General features: G+C 43.7%; 3 protein-coding genes across 4 annotated transcripts; all 3 read left to right on the forward strand.

Moving 5' to 3' along the window:
* Nucleotides 1–1,784: 1,784 nt before the first annotated feature.
* LOC101308018 (F-box protein CPR30-like) lies at nucleotides 1,785–4,435 on the forward strand. 2 transcript variants are annotated; one of them, XM_004306527.1, is made up of 2 exons: nucleotides 1,785–2,934; nucleotides 4,003–4,435. In XM_004306527.1, exon 1 carries the CDS (start codon nucleotides 1,836–1,838, stop codon nucleotides 2,913–2,915), a length of 1,080 nt encoding a protein of 359 aa, XP_004306575.1. In that variant the 5' UTR covers nucleotides 1,785–1,835; the 3' UTR covers nucleotides 2,916–2,934; nucleotides 4,003–4,435. The 2 variants fall into 2 exon arrangements, with proteins under 2 accessions (XP_004306575.1, XP_004306576.1); XM_004306528.1 differs by lacking the exon at nucleotides 4,003–4,435 and adding an exon at nucleotides 3,222–3,347.
* A 1,179-nt stretch (nucleotides 4,436–5,614) lies between these two features.
* On the forward strand, nucleotides 5,615–7,995 carry LOC101308497 (F-box protein CPR30-like). Its single transcript, XM_004306529.1, has 2 exons — nucleotides 5,615–6,827; nucleotides 7,677–7,995. The coding sequence occupies exon 1, from the start codon at nucleotides 5,697–5,699 to the stop codon at nucleotides 6,813–6,815; it is 1,119 nt and encodes a 372-aa protein (XP_004306577.1). The 5' UTR covers nucleotides 5,615–5,696; the 3' UTR covers nucleotides 6,816–6,827; nucleotides 7,677–7,995.
* Nucleotides 7,996–14,943: 6,948 nt separating this feature from the next.
* Nucleotides 14,944–16,065, forward strand: LOC101300678 (F-box protein CPR30-like). Its single transcript, XM_004308206.1, has 2 exons — nucleotides 14,944–15,543; nucleotides 15,634–16,065. Exons 1-2 carry the CDS (start codon nucleotides 14,944–14,946, stop codon nucleotides 16,063–16,065), a joined length of 1,032 nt encoding a protein of 343 aa, XP_004308254.1.
* The last annotated feature ends 893 nt before the right edge of the window (nucleotides 16,066–16,958 follow it).

Raw genomic sequence — 16,958 nt, forward strand, 5'->3', positions numbered from 1 at the left:
CACCCCAGAAGACTCCACCAGCCTCCCCGACCACTTTCTCTCACCGGCGAGTCCATTGTTTTCCAGTTTTCCGGCGAGATCGACTTTGTTTGAAGTTTTAGGTGATCTCGTCGGAAAATTGGAAAAGAATGGACTCGTCGGGGAGGGAAAGTGGTCGGGGACGCTGGTGGAGTCTTCTAGGGTGGAGGCGCGCCGGAGGGTGGAGAACGGACGGACGTCCGCATTTTAAGCCGAGTGCGGACGTTCGCTTCACATCCGGCCTGTATATATATATATATATATATATATATATAAACAGTTCACCTCATCTTCAGTTGAATGTTAATGTCTTCTTCAGACTTCATAGAAAGATCGAATATGATAAATTCTCGGTTAAGGTTTATGAAGTACGTGTTTATCTTAAAAAAATTATAATTTGTAACAACTTATTGTCCCTGCTGTAATTTTACATTAGAGTATATTAGTCATTCAATAAATTAACAACGTGTAGGGTGAGCAAAGTGGTTCGTAGGGTGGCAATAGACGCACCCTTTTATTATGTTATCTGTTATGCATTACATGATTCGATATTTAGCCATGCAGAAGTAGTTATAGCACAACAACACGATGCCAGCGCCCAACCTGAAATCAATGGATGCTCTCTGCATTCAAGTTCTACTTGCTACATGCGGATCTGATTACCATAACAACCAGCAAAAATGCAAATGGCATTCAACTAAACGATTTCGGTTAGTTTTTCCAACGCTAAGGGAATTACAAGATTAGCTAACTTAGCATCCGATGAATGACTGCGAGATCGAGATGATACTAGTACACTTGCTAATCCGTGGAGATGTGCTGTATGAAGGTTGTAATATTCATATCAGATCAACATCAGTTTCTACATACCTCCACTTCCATATATGTAACATTTTTTTTAGAGAAATGATTCAAATGAATACTTCATTTCGCAAAAGGATAAGCCAAATTACAAACCTGCAAACACAAGGTCGAAAAACTAATAACAACAAAAACCATGAGTCTTTAACTCGATCAAAATAGAAAAAGTGAAATGAAACCACCAACTCACTAAACTATAAACCGAAGTCCCTACATTTGAAAATATAAATACAAGGATACTAATAAATCAGCTGTAAACGATCAGACGATTGACGACTTGATGTATGTCATACAAATATGTATAGCAGCAAACCCCTAACATATATGCACACAAGCACAGCTAGCAAGGTCAGCAACACCCGTGTCACCGCTACTCTTTTAAGAGAAAAGCACTAAACCAATGGGAAGCCCTTCTAATGAGGACCCTTAAGTTGAGGACTTTTCGGCTTATCCTGTCTTTTGATCTTATATTCATATCTTGACTGTTCAGTTTATAGGTATTTATGAGTATATCATTTCTCTAAATTTTTAATTATATTGAGAATTGTTAAAGCATTCATAAGTGTGATTTATCAATTATGAACTTAAAAGGTTCATATTTGACAGATTTGGTTCATCCATTAATTTGATCTAGTTTGTTATCTTAACAAACACCAATTTAGCTGAAAATTTGTAGAAATGATCTACCTATATAAACCTAAAAACTGAACAGATGAGATGTCAAAATGTAATCGAAAAATGGATATTTTAAACCATAAACTGAAAAGTCCTCAACTTAAGATTTCTCGCTAAAAATACTCTACAGACCAATTGCTCATCGAAAATAAATAAAAAGCTCTAAATCAATTGAAAAGGAAACGACGTCGTATTTTATACTCCTCAAATAACTGGTGACTGGTGAGAGGGGAGATGGGATAATCCCCTCTCACTCTCCTTCGTCTTCATTCCAGTGTACAATGGCGGAAAGTGACCTCCCTGAAGATGTTATAGTGAATATTCTGTGTTGGCTGCCCGTGAAATCCTTGATCCGATTCACCTCCGTCTCGAAACGATGGCGTTTCATCATATTATCCGATCCCAAATTCGCCGCCTCTCAACTCAACAGAGCTCGTCAGCTGAAAGCCCTCGGTCCCCGACTCCTCTTCTGCACCGGCACCCCTCAGCTCGAATCCCTGGACTTGGCTGATATGGCGTCGTTTGGACACCCTTCCTCCGTCAGACACCTGAGCCTCCCTCCCGAGCGACCGGGCGGTGCCGTCACCCTAGTGGGCTCCTGCAACGGTTTGGTGTTTCTAGCCTTTGATACTTGCTACTTTTACACGTGGAACCCAGCAACCCGGTTGTTCGTGGAGTTGCCCGACCCAGGTTTTCCCGACGTCTGTCAATGGGTTACTTATCGCGGTGCTGGCTACTTGTCTGCCACCGACGACTACAGAGTTTTCGCAACCTGCTATGGGGTGTATTTTAATGAAGATGACGAGAGTTATATAGAGACGAAGATGTTCTCCTCCAGAGCTCAAGTTTGGAAAACAATCCGAGGCTCAGGTCACAAGTCCTCTCCTGATCAGGGGATTCTTTTGAATGAGGCACTCCATTGGGTCAATTTTGATGAAATCCTTGCCTTTGATTTTGCACCGGAGAAGTTCAGGACAATGCGTCTGCCTGATATAGACGACCAGTATGGTGTTGATTTTCGCTATGTTGGGGTTTCTGAGGGATGCCTGTGTGTTTGTGGTTATCTGAGCGGCCGTGATGACTCTGTCGATTTTTGGGTCATGAGAGAATATGGTGTGGAAAACTCGTGGACTAAGCTCTTTAACTTTTCCCATGGCGATCCTGGCCGGTACATAGAGTGGTGGGTTATGGAAAGTTGTACAGTTGCCGTAAAATGTGCTATTGGTCTCCACCACTGGTTGTTGGTGAAGATTGATCATCAACAAGAAGCGGAAATTGACGACTATATGGTCTCAGGCATCAATAACTGCTACCCAAGCATGATTCCATATGAAGACACTCTGCTTCGGATTAATGATTAGTCCTGACTCCTGAGTACTGGTTAGCCACATCCTCAATTTCGCTATGCTTAAATATGTTTATCTACTTGTTAGTTATGGAATCCTGTTATTGATTGAAGATGAAACTTTCTGATTCCTTTGAAACTTAAAAACCCAGTTGCGTTCTTTGTACCTTTTTCTTATGACTTGCATGCTTTGGAAGTTCCTTATTTAGTCATTATGTCACGTTCTGCATCGAAGTAGAGTCAATCACTGTGTGCAATTTAAAGTTTAAACTCACCTTAAAGTATTGTTGTACTGGTTGGATAACAATGCTGTTTGCTATAGGTGAGTTATTGATGTTCTGCGGGAAGGGAAGATTACAGGGACAACCAATATCTTGCAAAATTTTATATGTGTCAACTTAGTGTGAACCCCATTTTGTGCGTGTTGTGTCTACTCCATCACAGTGTGTACGGGTTTTCATATGTATATTGTAATCTGGTAGGTGGACTGAGGTGAGGAGGATTGGTGATAAACAACAAAATTGGTGTGAATATTGTTTAGAGCAATTGGTTTGACATGATTGAATTGAAAGAGAGTCTAGTTTGGCTTCATGATTATCAGAATCGGTGGAAAAATAATTGAAGTTCAAAACCCAACACCAGGAAGAAAAATAATTGCTCTGTGGAGCATTTAAGTCCTATTTTAACTTTTCTTTTTCAATCTGCTCTCGTGCCTTTTGAAGACTATTTATTTGTTTAATTTTTCTCGTTCAGTCTATACCTCTTTATGAAGATTTGTGTGTTCATTGTATTCCTGCATCAAGACATTGTTTCAGTAAATACAACTCCATTCATGCATAGACCAAAGAATAGCTATAGACTGAAAATAATCACATGAGTAAATATGATTAACATACTGCAAAATAAGCTTCTAGTCTTATTTTCATTTTATTATTCGATTTCTTCTTTATTTTCTTGATTTGATTCCTCTTCTGCCTATGGTCTTCATTCAACATCAGTTGAACTTGATATGTAAGGTAACATTCTCTTTTCAGAATACTCAACCTTCCATGTAGTTAAATAGTGTTACTAATTATTTGTTCTTTTGTATTCTCATTTCTCAGTTCTGCTGCTCCTAGTCTTCCTCGATGATCATTGACGAATCAGTTTCATGGATATTCGTAAAGATGCATGATTTGGACCTGTTAGTTATGGGATTTTGTAGGAGTTATGGCTTCATGAGATATTTGTGGTCTGTACTTGATGAAGTGACATGGATGCAATCTAAGTGCTTATGAGGTTTCTTTAGACTTTGGCTTTAGGAGCTAGCTAGGAGCTATTGCCGGCTATATATCTGTGCTTAATGGCTGTTAGTTTAGAACGTACCTTCATGTTTTTGTTTTCAGTTTATCAGTCCTACCAGGAACAAATATGGGTCAGGCTAAGGATAGAAATAAGCCTAGCTAAAGGAGTACAACACTACTGTAGAAATTAAGCCTAGCTAAGATAATCCTGTGTACCAAACATCCCATAGGAGAATCAAACTTACTGTACATCAAAATGTGGAATCATTCTTCTATTTTTATCTCTTTAAGGGAGATGGTATTGATTCTCATTTGTTGGTGAATCAACAATTTTATGAAAACTTAAAACTACTAAATACGAGTTGTTATTTTATCGAACAGTTATATCCTTGAAAAATAAAAAGCCCTAGGAGACATGTTCTCCTCTCTGCCTCTGGCAAGAGAGTTTTCTCGGTGCCGCTCAGTCTCGATTGGCGGTGACTTTGCACCTTCGATTGCATAGGGAGCCTTTCCTCCTCTCTCTCTCGTTCAACTTGTGGTGGTGCCGGCGGGTTAGCTCGACAACATCTCCTAAACCAAGGTTCTGGCCTTATTCCTCTTACTATGAGTGTTACTGGTGAGTTAACAAACCCAGATTTGTTGTTGGGTTGCCATGGCTTTGGATCGATGGCAAGGGTCTTTGCGCACGGCGGTGGAAAAGCTGATGTCGACGACCATGGATTAGATCTTCTCCTTCTCTGTTATGTTGGAGGGAGGGGTGGTGGTGCAGTGGCAGCTGTGGACGTGGTTGGTATGGATGCCGGCTTATGGTCTTCGTTTCAAGGGGAGAGTACACCGGCGGCACGGCTTGGTTGCGGTGGCAGCGGCGAAGATGAGGAGAAGGCGGCTACTTGGGTCTCTTTCTTGGCTCCTCTAGTGTTTGGGCTGGTTTGGGCCTAGGTTGGATCAGCTAGAGTTTCTCTCTGTTGAGCGTTGGCTTTTGAGGTTAGTTATGGGCTTTGTTTGACTGAAGCGTTTGCAGTGGAGAAGGCTAGGGAGGTAGTAGAAGGGTGGAGTTCCACTTCTGTTATAGTACCCGCTTGATTTTGATCGGGAGATCAACATGAAGATAAGAATTATGATGTTTTAGTTTAGTATGTTTCAGAGTTTTTAATCTTCTTGTTTTTTGTTTTATCTTCATGGAAGATGAATGTACTTGGAGTGAGTGTTTTGGTACGTTTGTGTGAGGAGCGTGCTAGGATAGTTGGTCTGCATGATGGTTTTTTCTGACTGTCTTCTGGGCATGTCATTATTGTACTGTTCGTTTAGTTTCGTGTACTTTTTTTTTTTTTTTACTTATTAAATACGAAAATCCTGTTATATGACATATATGACATGTACGGGTGTGTTGTCACTTTCATGAGTCTCATCCTTGTCACTTTCTCACTTCCTTTCTCTCACTCTCTTTCGCTCACTGCCTCAGTAGCTTCAGGTCTCTCTTGGTTTGTCCGTCTTCTTTTTTCTTTCACCGAGCAATGGCGGAAACTGACCTACTACCTGAAGAAGTCATGCTGAGCATTCTGTGTTTGCTGCCCGTGAAATTCTTGATCCGATTCACCTCCGTCTCGAAACGATGGCGTTTCATCATCTTGTCCGACCCCCAACTCGCCACATCTCAACTCAACAGAGCTCGTCAGCTGAAAGCCCTCGGTCCCCGACTCATCTTCCTAACCAACGCTCCTCAGCTGGAATCCCTAGACTTGGCTGATACGGCGTCGTTTGGACACCCTTCCTCCGTCAGAAAACTGAGCCTCCCTTTCGAGCGACATGCACGCCGTGACGTCACCATACTGGGCTCCTGCAATGGGTTGGTGTGTGTAGCTTTTGACGCTTCCTACTTTTACATCTGGAACCCAGCAACCCGATTCTTCATGGAGTTGCCTGAGCCGGGCTTTCCCGACGTCTGTCAACAACTCACGTTTCATGGTGTTGGGTACTTGTCTGCCACCGACGACTACAGAGTTTTCGCAACCTCATATGGGGCGTATCCAGATGAATATGGATACTCATATGAAGAGGCAGAAGAGATGAAGATGTTCTCCTCCAGATCTCGAGTTTGGAAAGCAATCCGACACCCTGCTGGTCATGACACACGCTCTTCTAATCAGGGCACTCTTTTGAATGAGAGACTTCATTGGTTCTCTTGGTGGCGGATGATGGATCCTTTAATCCTTGCTTTCGATCTCGCAACAGAGGAGTTCACCACAATGCGTCTGCCTGAGCAATTTAAGCCTGAGGAACTACCAAATGGCATAATCTTTATTGTAGACTTCTGCTGTCTTGGGATTACCGACGGATGCTTGTGTGCATGTGATTATCTTCGTGCTGACTCTGTCGATTTCTGGGTCATGAGAGAATATGGTGTGGATGACTCGTGGACTAAGCTGTTTAACTTTTCCTCTGACGGTCCTGGCCGGTGTGGAGATTGGTTGATTATGGAGAGCTGTACAGTTGCCGTGAAAAGTCCATACTGGTCATTGGTAAAGATCGATCATAAACAAGAAGAAGAAGTTGGAATGTACATGCTTCAAGGCAACAAATGCTGCCTTAGCATGACTCCTTATCAAGAGACTCTACTTCGGATTAATGATTAGTCTGCAGTGCTGGTTAGTTACTCCTCACTTTCACTAGGCTTAGATATTATTTGATTATCTTCTTGTAAGATATTGAATCCTGTTATTGATTTATTCTTCTGGTCACTGTATGCTTGGGAAGTTCCTTGTAAGTCATTATGTCAAGTTCTGCATTCAAGTAGAGTCAATCTCTATGTGCACTTTAACGTTTGAACTCACCTTAAAAGAATTGTTGTTAGTTGGATAACAATGCTGTTTGCTGGGTGAGTTATTGATGTTCTGAGGGGACGAAAGATTACAGGGAGAGCCTATATGTTTCAACTTTTTACTTGACTCTCTGGTCATATATCATCTTGCTCTCCTTTAATAAATGTCATGATGTACAAAGAGAATGAACCAAACTGTTCTGGTTTTGATTGTTATAGGAGCTTTGTGATTAGGAACCGATTTTCCTTAGTGTGAACTGTGTTGTGTACTCCATCATAGTTTGTAGGGGTTTTCATGTGTATTGTGACTTGGTAAGTGTACTGAGGTGAGGAGGATCGGTGATAAACAACAAACCTGATATAAATAATGTTGAGAGCAATTGGTTTGACATGATTGAATAAATAGAGTCTAGCTAGTTTGGTTTCATGATTCAAAGATCGAACCCCTATCCAAGGCAGAAAACATAATTGTTCTGTTGAGCCCTTGATTAATATTTTTAACTCATCATGTTCACTCTGTGCTCTCCTTCCCTTTGATTTTTTTTTTCCTAAATATTTGTTCTTTTGTATTCTATCTCAGTTGCTGTTTCTATGCTTCCTCGATGATAAATGACTGATTTTTTTTTCATGGATATTTCAACAGATGATTGAACTTGTTATTTATGGGATTTTGCAGGGTTTCTGGATGTGCGAAATAGGAATGGCTTCATGATCTAGTTTTGGTGTGGACCTGATGAAATGGATCCACTGTTAGTGATTATCAGATCTCTCAGAACTTTTGTTTTATGAGCTAGGGGTTGTGGCTAGCTATATATCTATGGTTGTCACTCTAACTATTGTTCATCTTTTGTTTTAAGAATGCATGCTATGCATATCTGTGTACAGCAGAATGTTCCATAAGAATGTTACATTTATCTTGTTTGTTGGTTGATTGCTTTTACTGTGTGAAGTAGAATGTGGATTGTTATATATTTCAAGTCGTTGTGGTTGTTTTTAATCTGAAACTCTCTTTTAACTAGGATATAGATATATTACTGATCAGTGTGTTTGATCCATCTTAATTTGTCAATGTATTGTGTTTAACAATATTAACATGATTCAGTATTTTGACATGGATAGGGTACTCAAAGCATAAGAACATGATGGCAGCAACCAACCTGTGTTGCTCTGTGCAATCAAGGTCTAATTGCGTTGTTCCGATCGGATTACCGTAGCTGATATGAAACTGACATTCAACCAAATTTTAGGTTTAGGCTATGTAGATATTACTGAAAAAACGGTTGTTTCTATTGTTCGCTCAAACTAGAATGGTATAGCATGTATGTTACATTTGCCTGGACATGTATTACAATTACAGCAGAACAGATACAAATTGAAATTGCTATATTTATTGAAGACTGAATCATAGGCCAAGATCATATATGCTACAGAAATGAAACCTGCAAAGTCGTACTAAACAAGCAAACGACGATTTAACACCACACCACACCTCTAGCAGTGTCCTTCAAAAACTTGATCTTGATCTTGTTCAGCATGGCTGGAGCATCTTGCAAATTTGCCCTCTCTTCCAGTGCAGAACATGCTAGAGCTAAGCTTATTATGGATGACAAACACTCGCTCTTGTTAAAGGTTGAATCTTTGGGGCATCGCTGTTGTTCTCTGGGCATCGATTTGCAATCTATAAGCACCGATTAGTACTCCTCTCTCTCATACAGCTTTGTGCGACTTCTCCTTCCCAGCATCATCTTCAGCAGTCCGTTTGTGCATCATTTTCTCTAGTGGACATTTCGTCAAATACCTGGTGTGCATTCATTAATCCAAGTCTCTGTGGAACTCGGTAATTCTAAATCGTCTCCACTGCCTTAGTGAACATGATTTATTATTCATGGTGTTGTTCATGTGTTGATTTAGTCAAATTGGAAGAATTGATGGAATTGACTTCTGCAATGATAATTGTAACTATCTGATTAATAATCGAGTGTTCTCTGTTATGATGCCTTCGATGATATTTGTGTTCTTGTATTCCTATCATGATATCAATGAGTTTTCCAATCTGTGAAGTTGAGATTGTGAAGTGTGTTTAGGTTCTGCTGAGTTTTCTTCCAAAAAAATGTTTTTGGTTTAAAGGCTCGGTCCCGGCCCAGTCCTAAACGAGATCGGGTCTTATCGGGATCACTTCTGAAAAACACTAATCCTGTATCGTCCTGTCCTTATTCAAAATTTCAGGATTAGGATAGGGATTACCCTGATCCCGGCTCGTCCCGGCCATGTGATAGAGCCAATCGGCTCCAGAGAGTTTAAACAGGAGAAAAGGGAGAGAAAAGGAGAGAGTTTAGAGATGCATAATTCATTCATAACTGTCTTAAAGGCTGAAAGTACAATATAAAGGAATTGTGGTCTGCTGCCACAGAATACAACAAAAGAGTCATAGACTCTAGGAGACAAAAGGTGGTCCTTTGAAGAAGTCTTGACCATGATGCTACTGCCAGCAATGATGGAAAGAGATTGAACTTAATCCACATGTGCTTCTGGAAACCATAACTGATTAGGACAAGGGTTTTGGGATTGGTCCTAACAAGTCCCACCCCCTAAGAGAGTGCTTGCCCTCAAGCACCAAAACTTGGAAACCTGGATACCATGGACCGAGCCACCTCCCAGGTGGCATCTTCTTCAGGGAGGCCAGTCCATTTCACAAGCCACATTGTCACTGATTTCTTGTTCCTGCGCTGTACCGCCATGTCTAGCACGCGCTCGGGTGTCCAAAGCAATTCTCCATTATCATCAAACGGGGGCAGAGTGGTGGAAACCGGGGTACCATCTTCGATACGTCGCTTGAGTAAGGACACATGGAATGTAGGATGAATCTTGGAGCAAGGTGGGAGTGCTAGACGGTATGCCACCGTCCCTACCTTAGCTAGAACTTGAAATGGGCCATAGAATCGAGGTGCGAGCTTGTGAGAAGGTCGCTTAACCAGTGATTGTTACCGATAGGGGTGGAGTTTGAGGAAAACCCAATCACCTTCTTGGAACTCTCTCTCTGTGTGTTGCTTATCTGCTTGCTGTTTCATGCGGTTACGCACTAGCTCCAAGTTTTGTTTGAGTTGAGAGAGAAGCTGATCGCGGCTGCGAAGAGCAACATCCACCTTGTGGACGGCAGTGGAGCCTGGTAAGTAGCGAGCAACTGACGGAGGAGGTTTGCCATACATGGCCTCAAATGGTGTCATCCGAATAGAGGAGTGGAAAGTGGTATTATACCACCATTCCGCCCAATGTAAAAGCTCAGACCAAGAAGAGGGTTTATCAGCAACATAACAGCGTAAGTAGTGTTCTAATGACCGATTCACTACCTCCGTTTGTCCGTCGGATTGGGGATGGTAAGCAGAGCTGTGACACAGCTTAGTCCCTTGCAGTTGATGAAACGCCTTCTAGAATTGGCTAATGAAAACCGAATCTCTGTCGCTAACAATCCTCTTAGGCATCCCATGTAGGCGAAACACCTCCTTGGTGAACACTGATGCAATGTGAGCTGCTGTATAGGGGTGGGAGATCGGTATAAAGTGTGCATACTTGGAGAGTCGGTCGACAACCACCATGATGGCGTTGTGATTCTGAGATTGTGGCAAACCATCAATAAAGTCCATCGAAATGTCAGTGAAGATCTCATCAGGGACCGGTAATGGCTGGAGGAGTCCGGGAGGACGAATGGTCTCATAGGATTGTCTTTGGCATGGATCGCACGCAGCGATGTAATCCTTAATGTGTCGACGCATTCCAGGCCAAGCGAAACTACGAGAAATACGGGTGTAGGTGCGCAAGTAGCCAGAATGACCTGCCTGAGGAGAAGCATGAAATTCAAACAACAATTTGGCCCTCCACTCCGATGAAGTGGGCACGAAGATTCGACCTTTGTAAAGCAGCCGGTTGGTGCCCATAGAGAACCCGGCTTTAGTGGGTAGTCCAGCGTGCAATGCTTCTACAATTGATTGAGCTTCAGGATCTCTGAGACATGCCTCATCAATTTGGTGAACATAATCCAACACAAGGGCTGATATTGTCTGGATGGAGCATACCTCATATTGGCGCGACAAGGCATCTGGAACCAAGTTTTGGGCACCCGCGCGATACTGAATTTCATAATCATAGCCCATGAGTTTGGATAGCCACTTGTGTTGGGATGGGGTCGAGATGCGCTGGTTGAGTAGATGGCGCAAGGTTTGGTGATCCGTAATGATGGTGAATCGGTGACCCAAGAGGTAGTGGCGCCATTTACCGACTGCAAACAAGATCGCCATCATCTCCTTATCATAAGTTGAAAGAAGCTGATGGGAGGGTGAGAGTGCTTTGCTGAGGAAGGCGACGGGATGTTTTTCTTGAGATAGAACAGCGCCGATACCGGTATTGGAAGCGTCCGTCTCCACTACAAATGGTTTGGAGAAGTCCGGCAGAGCTAGGACGGGAGCGGTGGTCACCGCCTGCTTGAGCAGATGGAATGCCTCTTCTGCTTGTGGCGTCCATGAAAATTGGTTCTGTTTCAGCATGTCACTCAAGGGTTTGGCTATTATCCCAAAGTTACGGACCAGTCTGCGGTAGTAGCCTGCAAGGCCCAAGAAGCCTCTGAGTGCTTTCACTGTTGCCGGTTTGGGCCAGTCCTGCACACACTTGAGCTTTTCAGGGTCAGCAGACACACCTGCACTTGAAATCACATGGCCCAAATACTGGATGGTAGGTTGCGCAAAGACACATTTGGATTCCTTGAGCTTCAACATATTCTCCCGGAGGATGGTGAAAACCGTCTCGAGATGTTGAACATGAGATGGTAAATCCTTACTAAAGATCAAAATGTCGTCAAAGAAAACAAGGACACATTTGCGCAAAAGAGCTTTAAATAATTCGTTCATTAAAGCTTGAAAGGTAGATGGAGCATTAGAAAGCCCAAAGGGCATTACCACAAACTCGTAGTGACCATCATGTGTCCGAAACGCGGTTTTGTGAATGTCATCCGCATGCATTCGGATTTGATGGTAGCCGGAACGAAGATCAAGCTTTGTGAAAATAGTAGCACCATGAAGCTCATCCAATAGCTCATCAACCACCGGAATTGGAAATCGATCCTTAATAGTGACGGCATTTAAGGATCGATAGTCGACGCAAAAACGCCATGCGCCATCCTTCTTACGTACAAGGAGTACCGGTGAAGAGAATGGGCTTCGGCTAGGCCGGATAAGGCCTTGAGTTAGCATCTCCTGCACTTGGCTTTCTAACTCGGACTTTTGGGAGTGAGCATAGCGATACGGACGGACGTTGACTGGATCCGTTGCCGCTCGGAGAGGGATGCAGTGATCAATCATGCGGGGAGGTGGTAACCCTATGGGTGCTGTGAACAAATCTGCAAAGCTAGTGAGAAGTTGTTGGATATTTGGACTATGGGCCTGCACCTGGTGGACTTTGGGCTTGGGTGGAGAGTAAAGGTTGTCCAATTGATTGGATTCCAAGATGGCACAAACAGCACGCATATCAAAGGTGGATGGTCCGGTCGTGATGCCTTGGAGTACATGCAGTCGCCCTTCAGCTGTGAACGCCATTACCTTCTCAGCAAAGTGCCATCCTATGAAACCAAGGGTCTCCAACCATTGGGCTCCAAGGAGGAGGTCACAATCGGCCACCGGTAGCAGCAAGAAGGACTCGGTGAATTCGTAACCTTGTATACCAACTGTGACGTGCTCCGCCGTGCCCGAGGCCTGGACTGGTTGGCCGGTGGCTGTCCGGAATCGAAGATTGGGTGGAGGAGAGATGTGGCATCCTATCTTGGCTGCAATTGTGGGATTAAGGTAATTGGTTGCTGACCCACAATCAACAAAGATGTGGATAGGATAGTTGTTCACCGTCTCTTTGAAACGCATCATCTCATTGATTTTAGTGGTGGTTATGGCATGGAGTGGAAGCTGCTCTAGCTCCTCCTCAAGGGTGTCCACTTCCTCTGTCTTTGATTCCTCTAGGTCTAGGTTGGCACATGGGGTGAGAGAATCAAGGATGGCCATGACCGGGCGTTTGCACACATGGCTGTTGGTCCATTTTTCGTCACAATGGAAGCAGAGACCTTGGGCTCTACGTTCTCTCTGAGCATTGGGGGGCCACATGCGACGTTGGGGTTCATTTAATGGTTTGTGAGTGGGAAGTGGTGTATTGTGGGGTATGGGTTGAGAAAGGGACGGGGCAGAGGTGGGGATGTTTTGTTTGGTGGTGGACTGCCAAGGAAAAGGACGAGAAAAACGGGCAGAGCGATTGTCACTTAGCTTTGTTCAATAGCGTCGAGCTGTGCGCTGAGCTGCTGCCAAGGAGCGTGGTTCCAGCACGGCCACATCTTGTCTAATTTCAGGCTTGAGACTGCCGATGAACATGGGGACCAAATCGGCGTCGGACCATTCCGGCACTCGGCACGCTAACAACGTGAATTCCGAGATGAATGCGTCCACGGAGGTTTTCTGTTGTAAATGGGAGAGGGCTGCTTTGTAGTCATCGTTGGTGCTACCGCCGAAGTGCTCCAAGAAGGCGGCTACTAATTGCTCCCATGAAGCATTAGGATTTCTCTGCTCAAAGAAATTCATCCAAAGGGATGGGTTGGGCCCAAAGTACGAAGCTTGTGTTGCCACTCGCTCTCCTTCCGGAATTTGTTGGCTGCGGATGTACCTTTCTGCCATGGCAAACCAACCAGTTGCATCCTCACCCATGAACCGAGGGAGATCAATCTTCGGTGGTCGGTAGAAGGCTTGGTTAGGAGGAGGGATGTTTGGTTGTTGTTGCAGCTGTTGTTGGTGTTGGTTTTGTTGGGGTCGCTGAAATTGGTGAAGAGGTGGGATGGGAACGAGGTTGAGTTGAGGTGTGGGTTGAGCAGTGGAAGTGGTGAGATGGAGTGGCGGATAAGAGGTGATGGTTGAATCAACAGGAGGGGTTGTGGTGAGTGTAGGTGTATGTGGAGAACCTTGAGGGATAGAGAGTTGTGAAGTGAATGGTGTGGGAGGGAGGGGAATACCTGCATCAGGTAGGCTTCCAAAGGTAATTTCCGGGAAAGACGGTGGAGAAGTTGTGGCTAAGCCGGGTGGGGGTTGGCGATGGACTAAGCACTGGACCATCGTGTTTTGCATCGCAGCAAGGTGAGCTGTAATTCGGTTTTCAAAGGCATTTTGGTGGGTGGTGGCTGCGGCTATGGCCTGTTGCAATTCCTCCTGCAAAACCTCCATGCTTTGGTGGACCTCAGCAAGGTGAGATTGGGTTACTTCTTCGGGGTTGTACGATGAAGAAGTTAGGTGGCCAGATAGAGGGGTTTGCGGAAGTGGTGGAACCATGGCGGAGGTTGTAGGGGTGGTGGAGGGAATAGAGGTTTGTATATTTCTCGTCGGGGCCATACCGGCTCTGGTACTAGATGATAGAGCCAATCGGCTCCAGAGAGTTTAAACAGGAGAAAAGGGAGAGAAAAGGAGAGAGTTTAGAGATGCATAATTCATTCATAACTGCCTTAAAGGCTGAAAGTACAATATAAAGGAATTGTGGTCTGCTGCCACAGACTACAACAAAAGAGTCCTAGACTCTAGGAGACAAAAGGTGGTCCTTTGAAGAAGTCTTGACCATGATGCTACTGCCAGCAATGATGGAAAGAGATTGAACTTAATCCACATGTGCTTCTAGAAACCATAACTGATTAGGACAAGGGTTTTGGGATTGGTCCTAACACCATGCCCAGGCCTACATAAGACTGAGAAAATAGACAACGATAGGAAAATAGAAAGAAACGGCGCCGTTTTAGGGACTCCTCATCACTCATCAGTAACAGTATAACAACGGTGAGAATGAATCTTGTCTCACTCTCTGAGTCTCTGGCTCGGTGTGGCTTTTGGTATCTTTGGGTTCGTTGACTTTGTTCGTCTTCGTTTTCATTCCGGTGGGCGATGGCGGAAAGTGACCTACCTGAAGAAGTTATGATGAGTATTCTGTGTTGGCTGCCTGTGAAATCCTTGATTCGATTCACCTCCGTCTCGAAACGATGGCGTTTCATCATCTTGTCCGACCCCCAATTCGCCGCATCGCAATTCGAAGCAGCTCGTCAGCGGAAAACCCTAGTTCCCCGACTTATCTTCTCCACCAACGCCCCTCAACTCGAATCTGTAGACGTGGCTGATACGGCGTCGTTTGGACACCCTTCCACAATCAGACTCCTGAGCCTCCCTCTCGAGCAACAGAGGGGCCCTCCACGTGACGTCAGGCTACTGGGCTCCTGCAATGGTTTGGTTTTTGTTGCCTTTGATGCTGTTTCCTGCTTTTACATCTGGAACCCAGCAACCGGATTCTTCAAGGAGTTGCCGGAGCCAGGTTTTACCAACGGTCAAGAGCTCATGTATCATGGTGTTGGCTATTTGTCTGCCACAGACGACTACAGAGTTTTCGCAGCCACATATGGGCTTCGTCAGGATAGAGATGAAGATGAAGACGAAGACGAAGGGAATTGGGTAGAGACAGAAGAGATGAAGATGTTCTCCTCCAGAGCTCACGTTTGGAAAACAGTCCAAGACCATGATCATCTCACAATCTCTACTTATCAGGGTACTCTTTTAAATGAGGCACTTCATTGGACGAACTAGGGTGTAATCCTTGCTTTTGATTTCGCACTTGAAGAGTTCAGGACAATGCGTCTACCTGATACTGACGACTCCGACTATGAATATGGTGTAAATTTTAAGAATGTTGGGGTTTCTGAGGGATGCCTGTGTGTGTGCAGTAAGCTGAGTGAGCGCTCTGTCAATTTCTGGGTCATGAGAGAATATGGTGTGGATGACTCATGGTCTAAGCTCTTTAACTTTACCCATGGCGTTCCTGACCTATACGGAAATTTTTTGGTTATGGGAAGCTGTACAGTTGCCTCCAATTGGGATATGCCTCTCCACCAGGCTTTGGTAAAGATTGATCATAAACAAGAAAAGGAAATCGGCACGTACATAATTCAAAGCAGCTGGCATAACAGCAGCCTTAACATGTTCTCATATGAAGAGAGCCTACTTCGGATTAATGATTAGTCCTATGTGCTGGTTAGTAACTCCTCAGTTTCACCATGCTTAAAAATATTATTTGTTCATCTACTTGTTAGTTATTGAATCCTGTTATTGATTGATGAACTTTCTGGTTCCTTTGAAGTCTGCTCTCATGCCTTTTGAAGATCAATTATTGAGGGTTTATTCTTTCATGCATTAACATTCCTCACGATTATTAGAGGGGGTGGAAATGAATGTTCAAAGATCAGAACCCAACAAATGGCAGTAGAATAATTGAGCGTCCAAGTGCTGATTTTAACTTTTCATTTTCACTCCGCTTTGTTGCTTTTGAAGATGGAAAGCGCTGGATTACGCCAGAGTGTAGTACGCCAAGAGTGGGCACGAGACGCGTGGCAGATTTTGACACGTCCCACCCCGAATTTCACCCTGAAACCCAGAGTAAGTCGTGCGGGGACCACCTCCAAGGAAAATTTACTGAAAAGATTAAGAAAATCTCCCTTGCAGATGGACAACCCTAACTCGAAAATTTCAAATTACACTCTTAATTTATCACTTCTGAACATCGCATAAAATACAAACATTCTAAAGTATTCAGAGCTACTAAACACAAGCGGAAGTAAGAAAACACAAGTAGGTTGAACAGGTAACCTACTGATGAAAACTGGCCGAAAAGCGGGTGACTATGCCTCGTCTCCTACTAGATCCAACCCGAACTCTGCAGACTGGGCAATTTAAAACGAAGGCCCAGGGGAAAACATTTAATAACGTTAGAGTGAGTGGACAAAAATAAATAATAAATAAAATATTTAATGTTTCCCCAAATTAATTCTAAGGAAAAATCGAATGCATGACTGCAAGCGATAAAACCTTTATACCCATAAAATATACGAGCCTCTCAGACTCTATAATATATGTAT

This window comes from Fragaria vesca, linkage group LG7 (genome assembly GCF_000184155.1).
Source record: "Fragaria vesca subsp. vesca linkage group LG7, FraVesHawaii_1.0, whole genome shotgun sequence".
Taxonomy (NCBI): domain Eukaryota; kingdom Viridiplantae; phylum Streptophyta; class Magnoliopsida; order Rosales; family Rosaceae; genus Fragaria; species Fragaria vesca.

What these genes read in the sequence shown, in the direction of transcription:
- LOC101308018 (XM_004306527.1), top strand. Translation starts at nt 1,836, where the DNA reads ATGGCGGAAAGTGACCTCCCTGAAGATGTTATAGTGAATATTCTGTGT.
- LOC101308497 (XM_004306529.1), top strand. Translation starts at nt 5,697, where the DNA reads ATGGCGGAAACTGACCTACTACCTGAAGAAGTCATGCTGAGCATTCTG.
- LOC101300678 (XM_004308206.1), top strand. Translation starts at nt 14,944, where the DNA reads ATGGCGGAAAGTGACCTACCTGAAGAAGTTATGATGAGTATTCTGTGT. An exon ending in TGTTCTCCTCCAGAGCTCAC is followed by an intron (nt 15,544 to 15,633) that starts GTTTGGAAAACA and finishes TGGACGAACTAG; the next exon opens with GGTGTAATCCTTGCTTTTGA.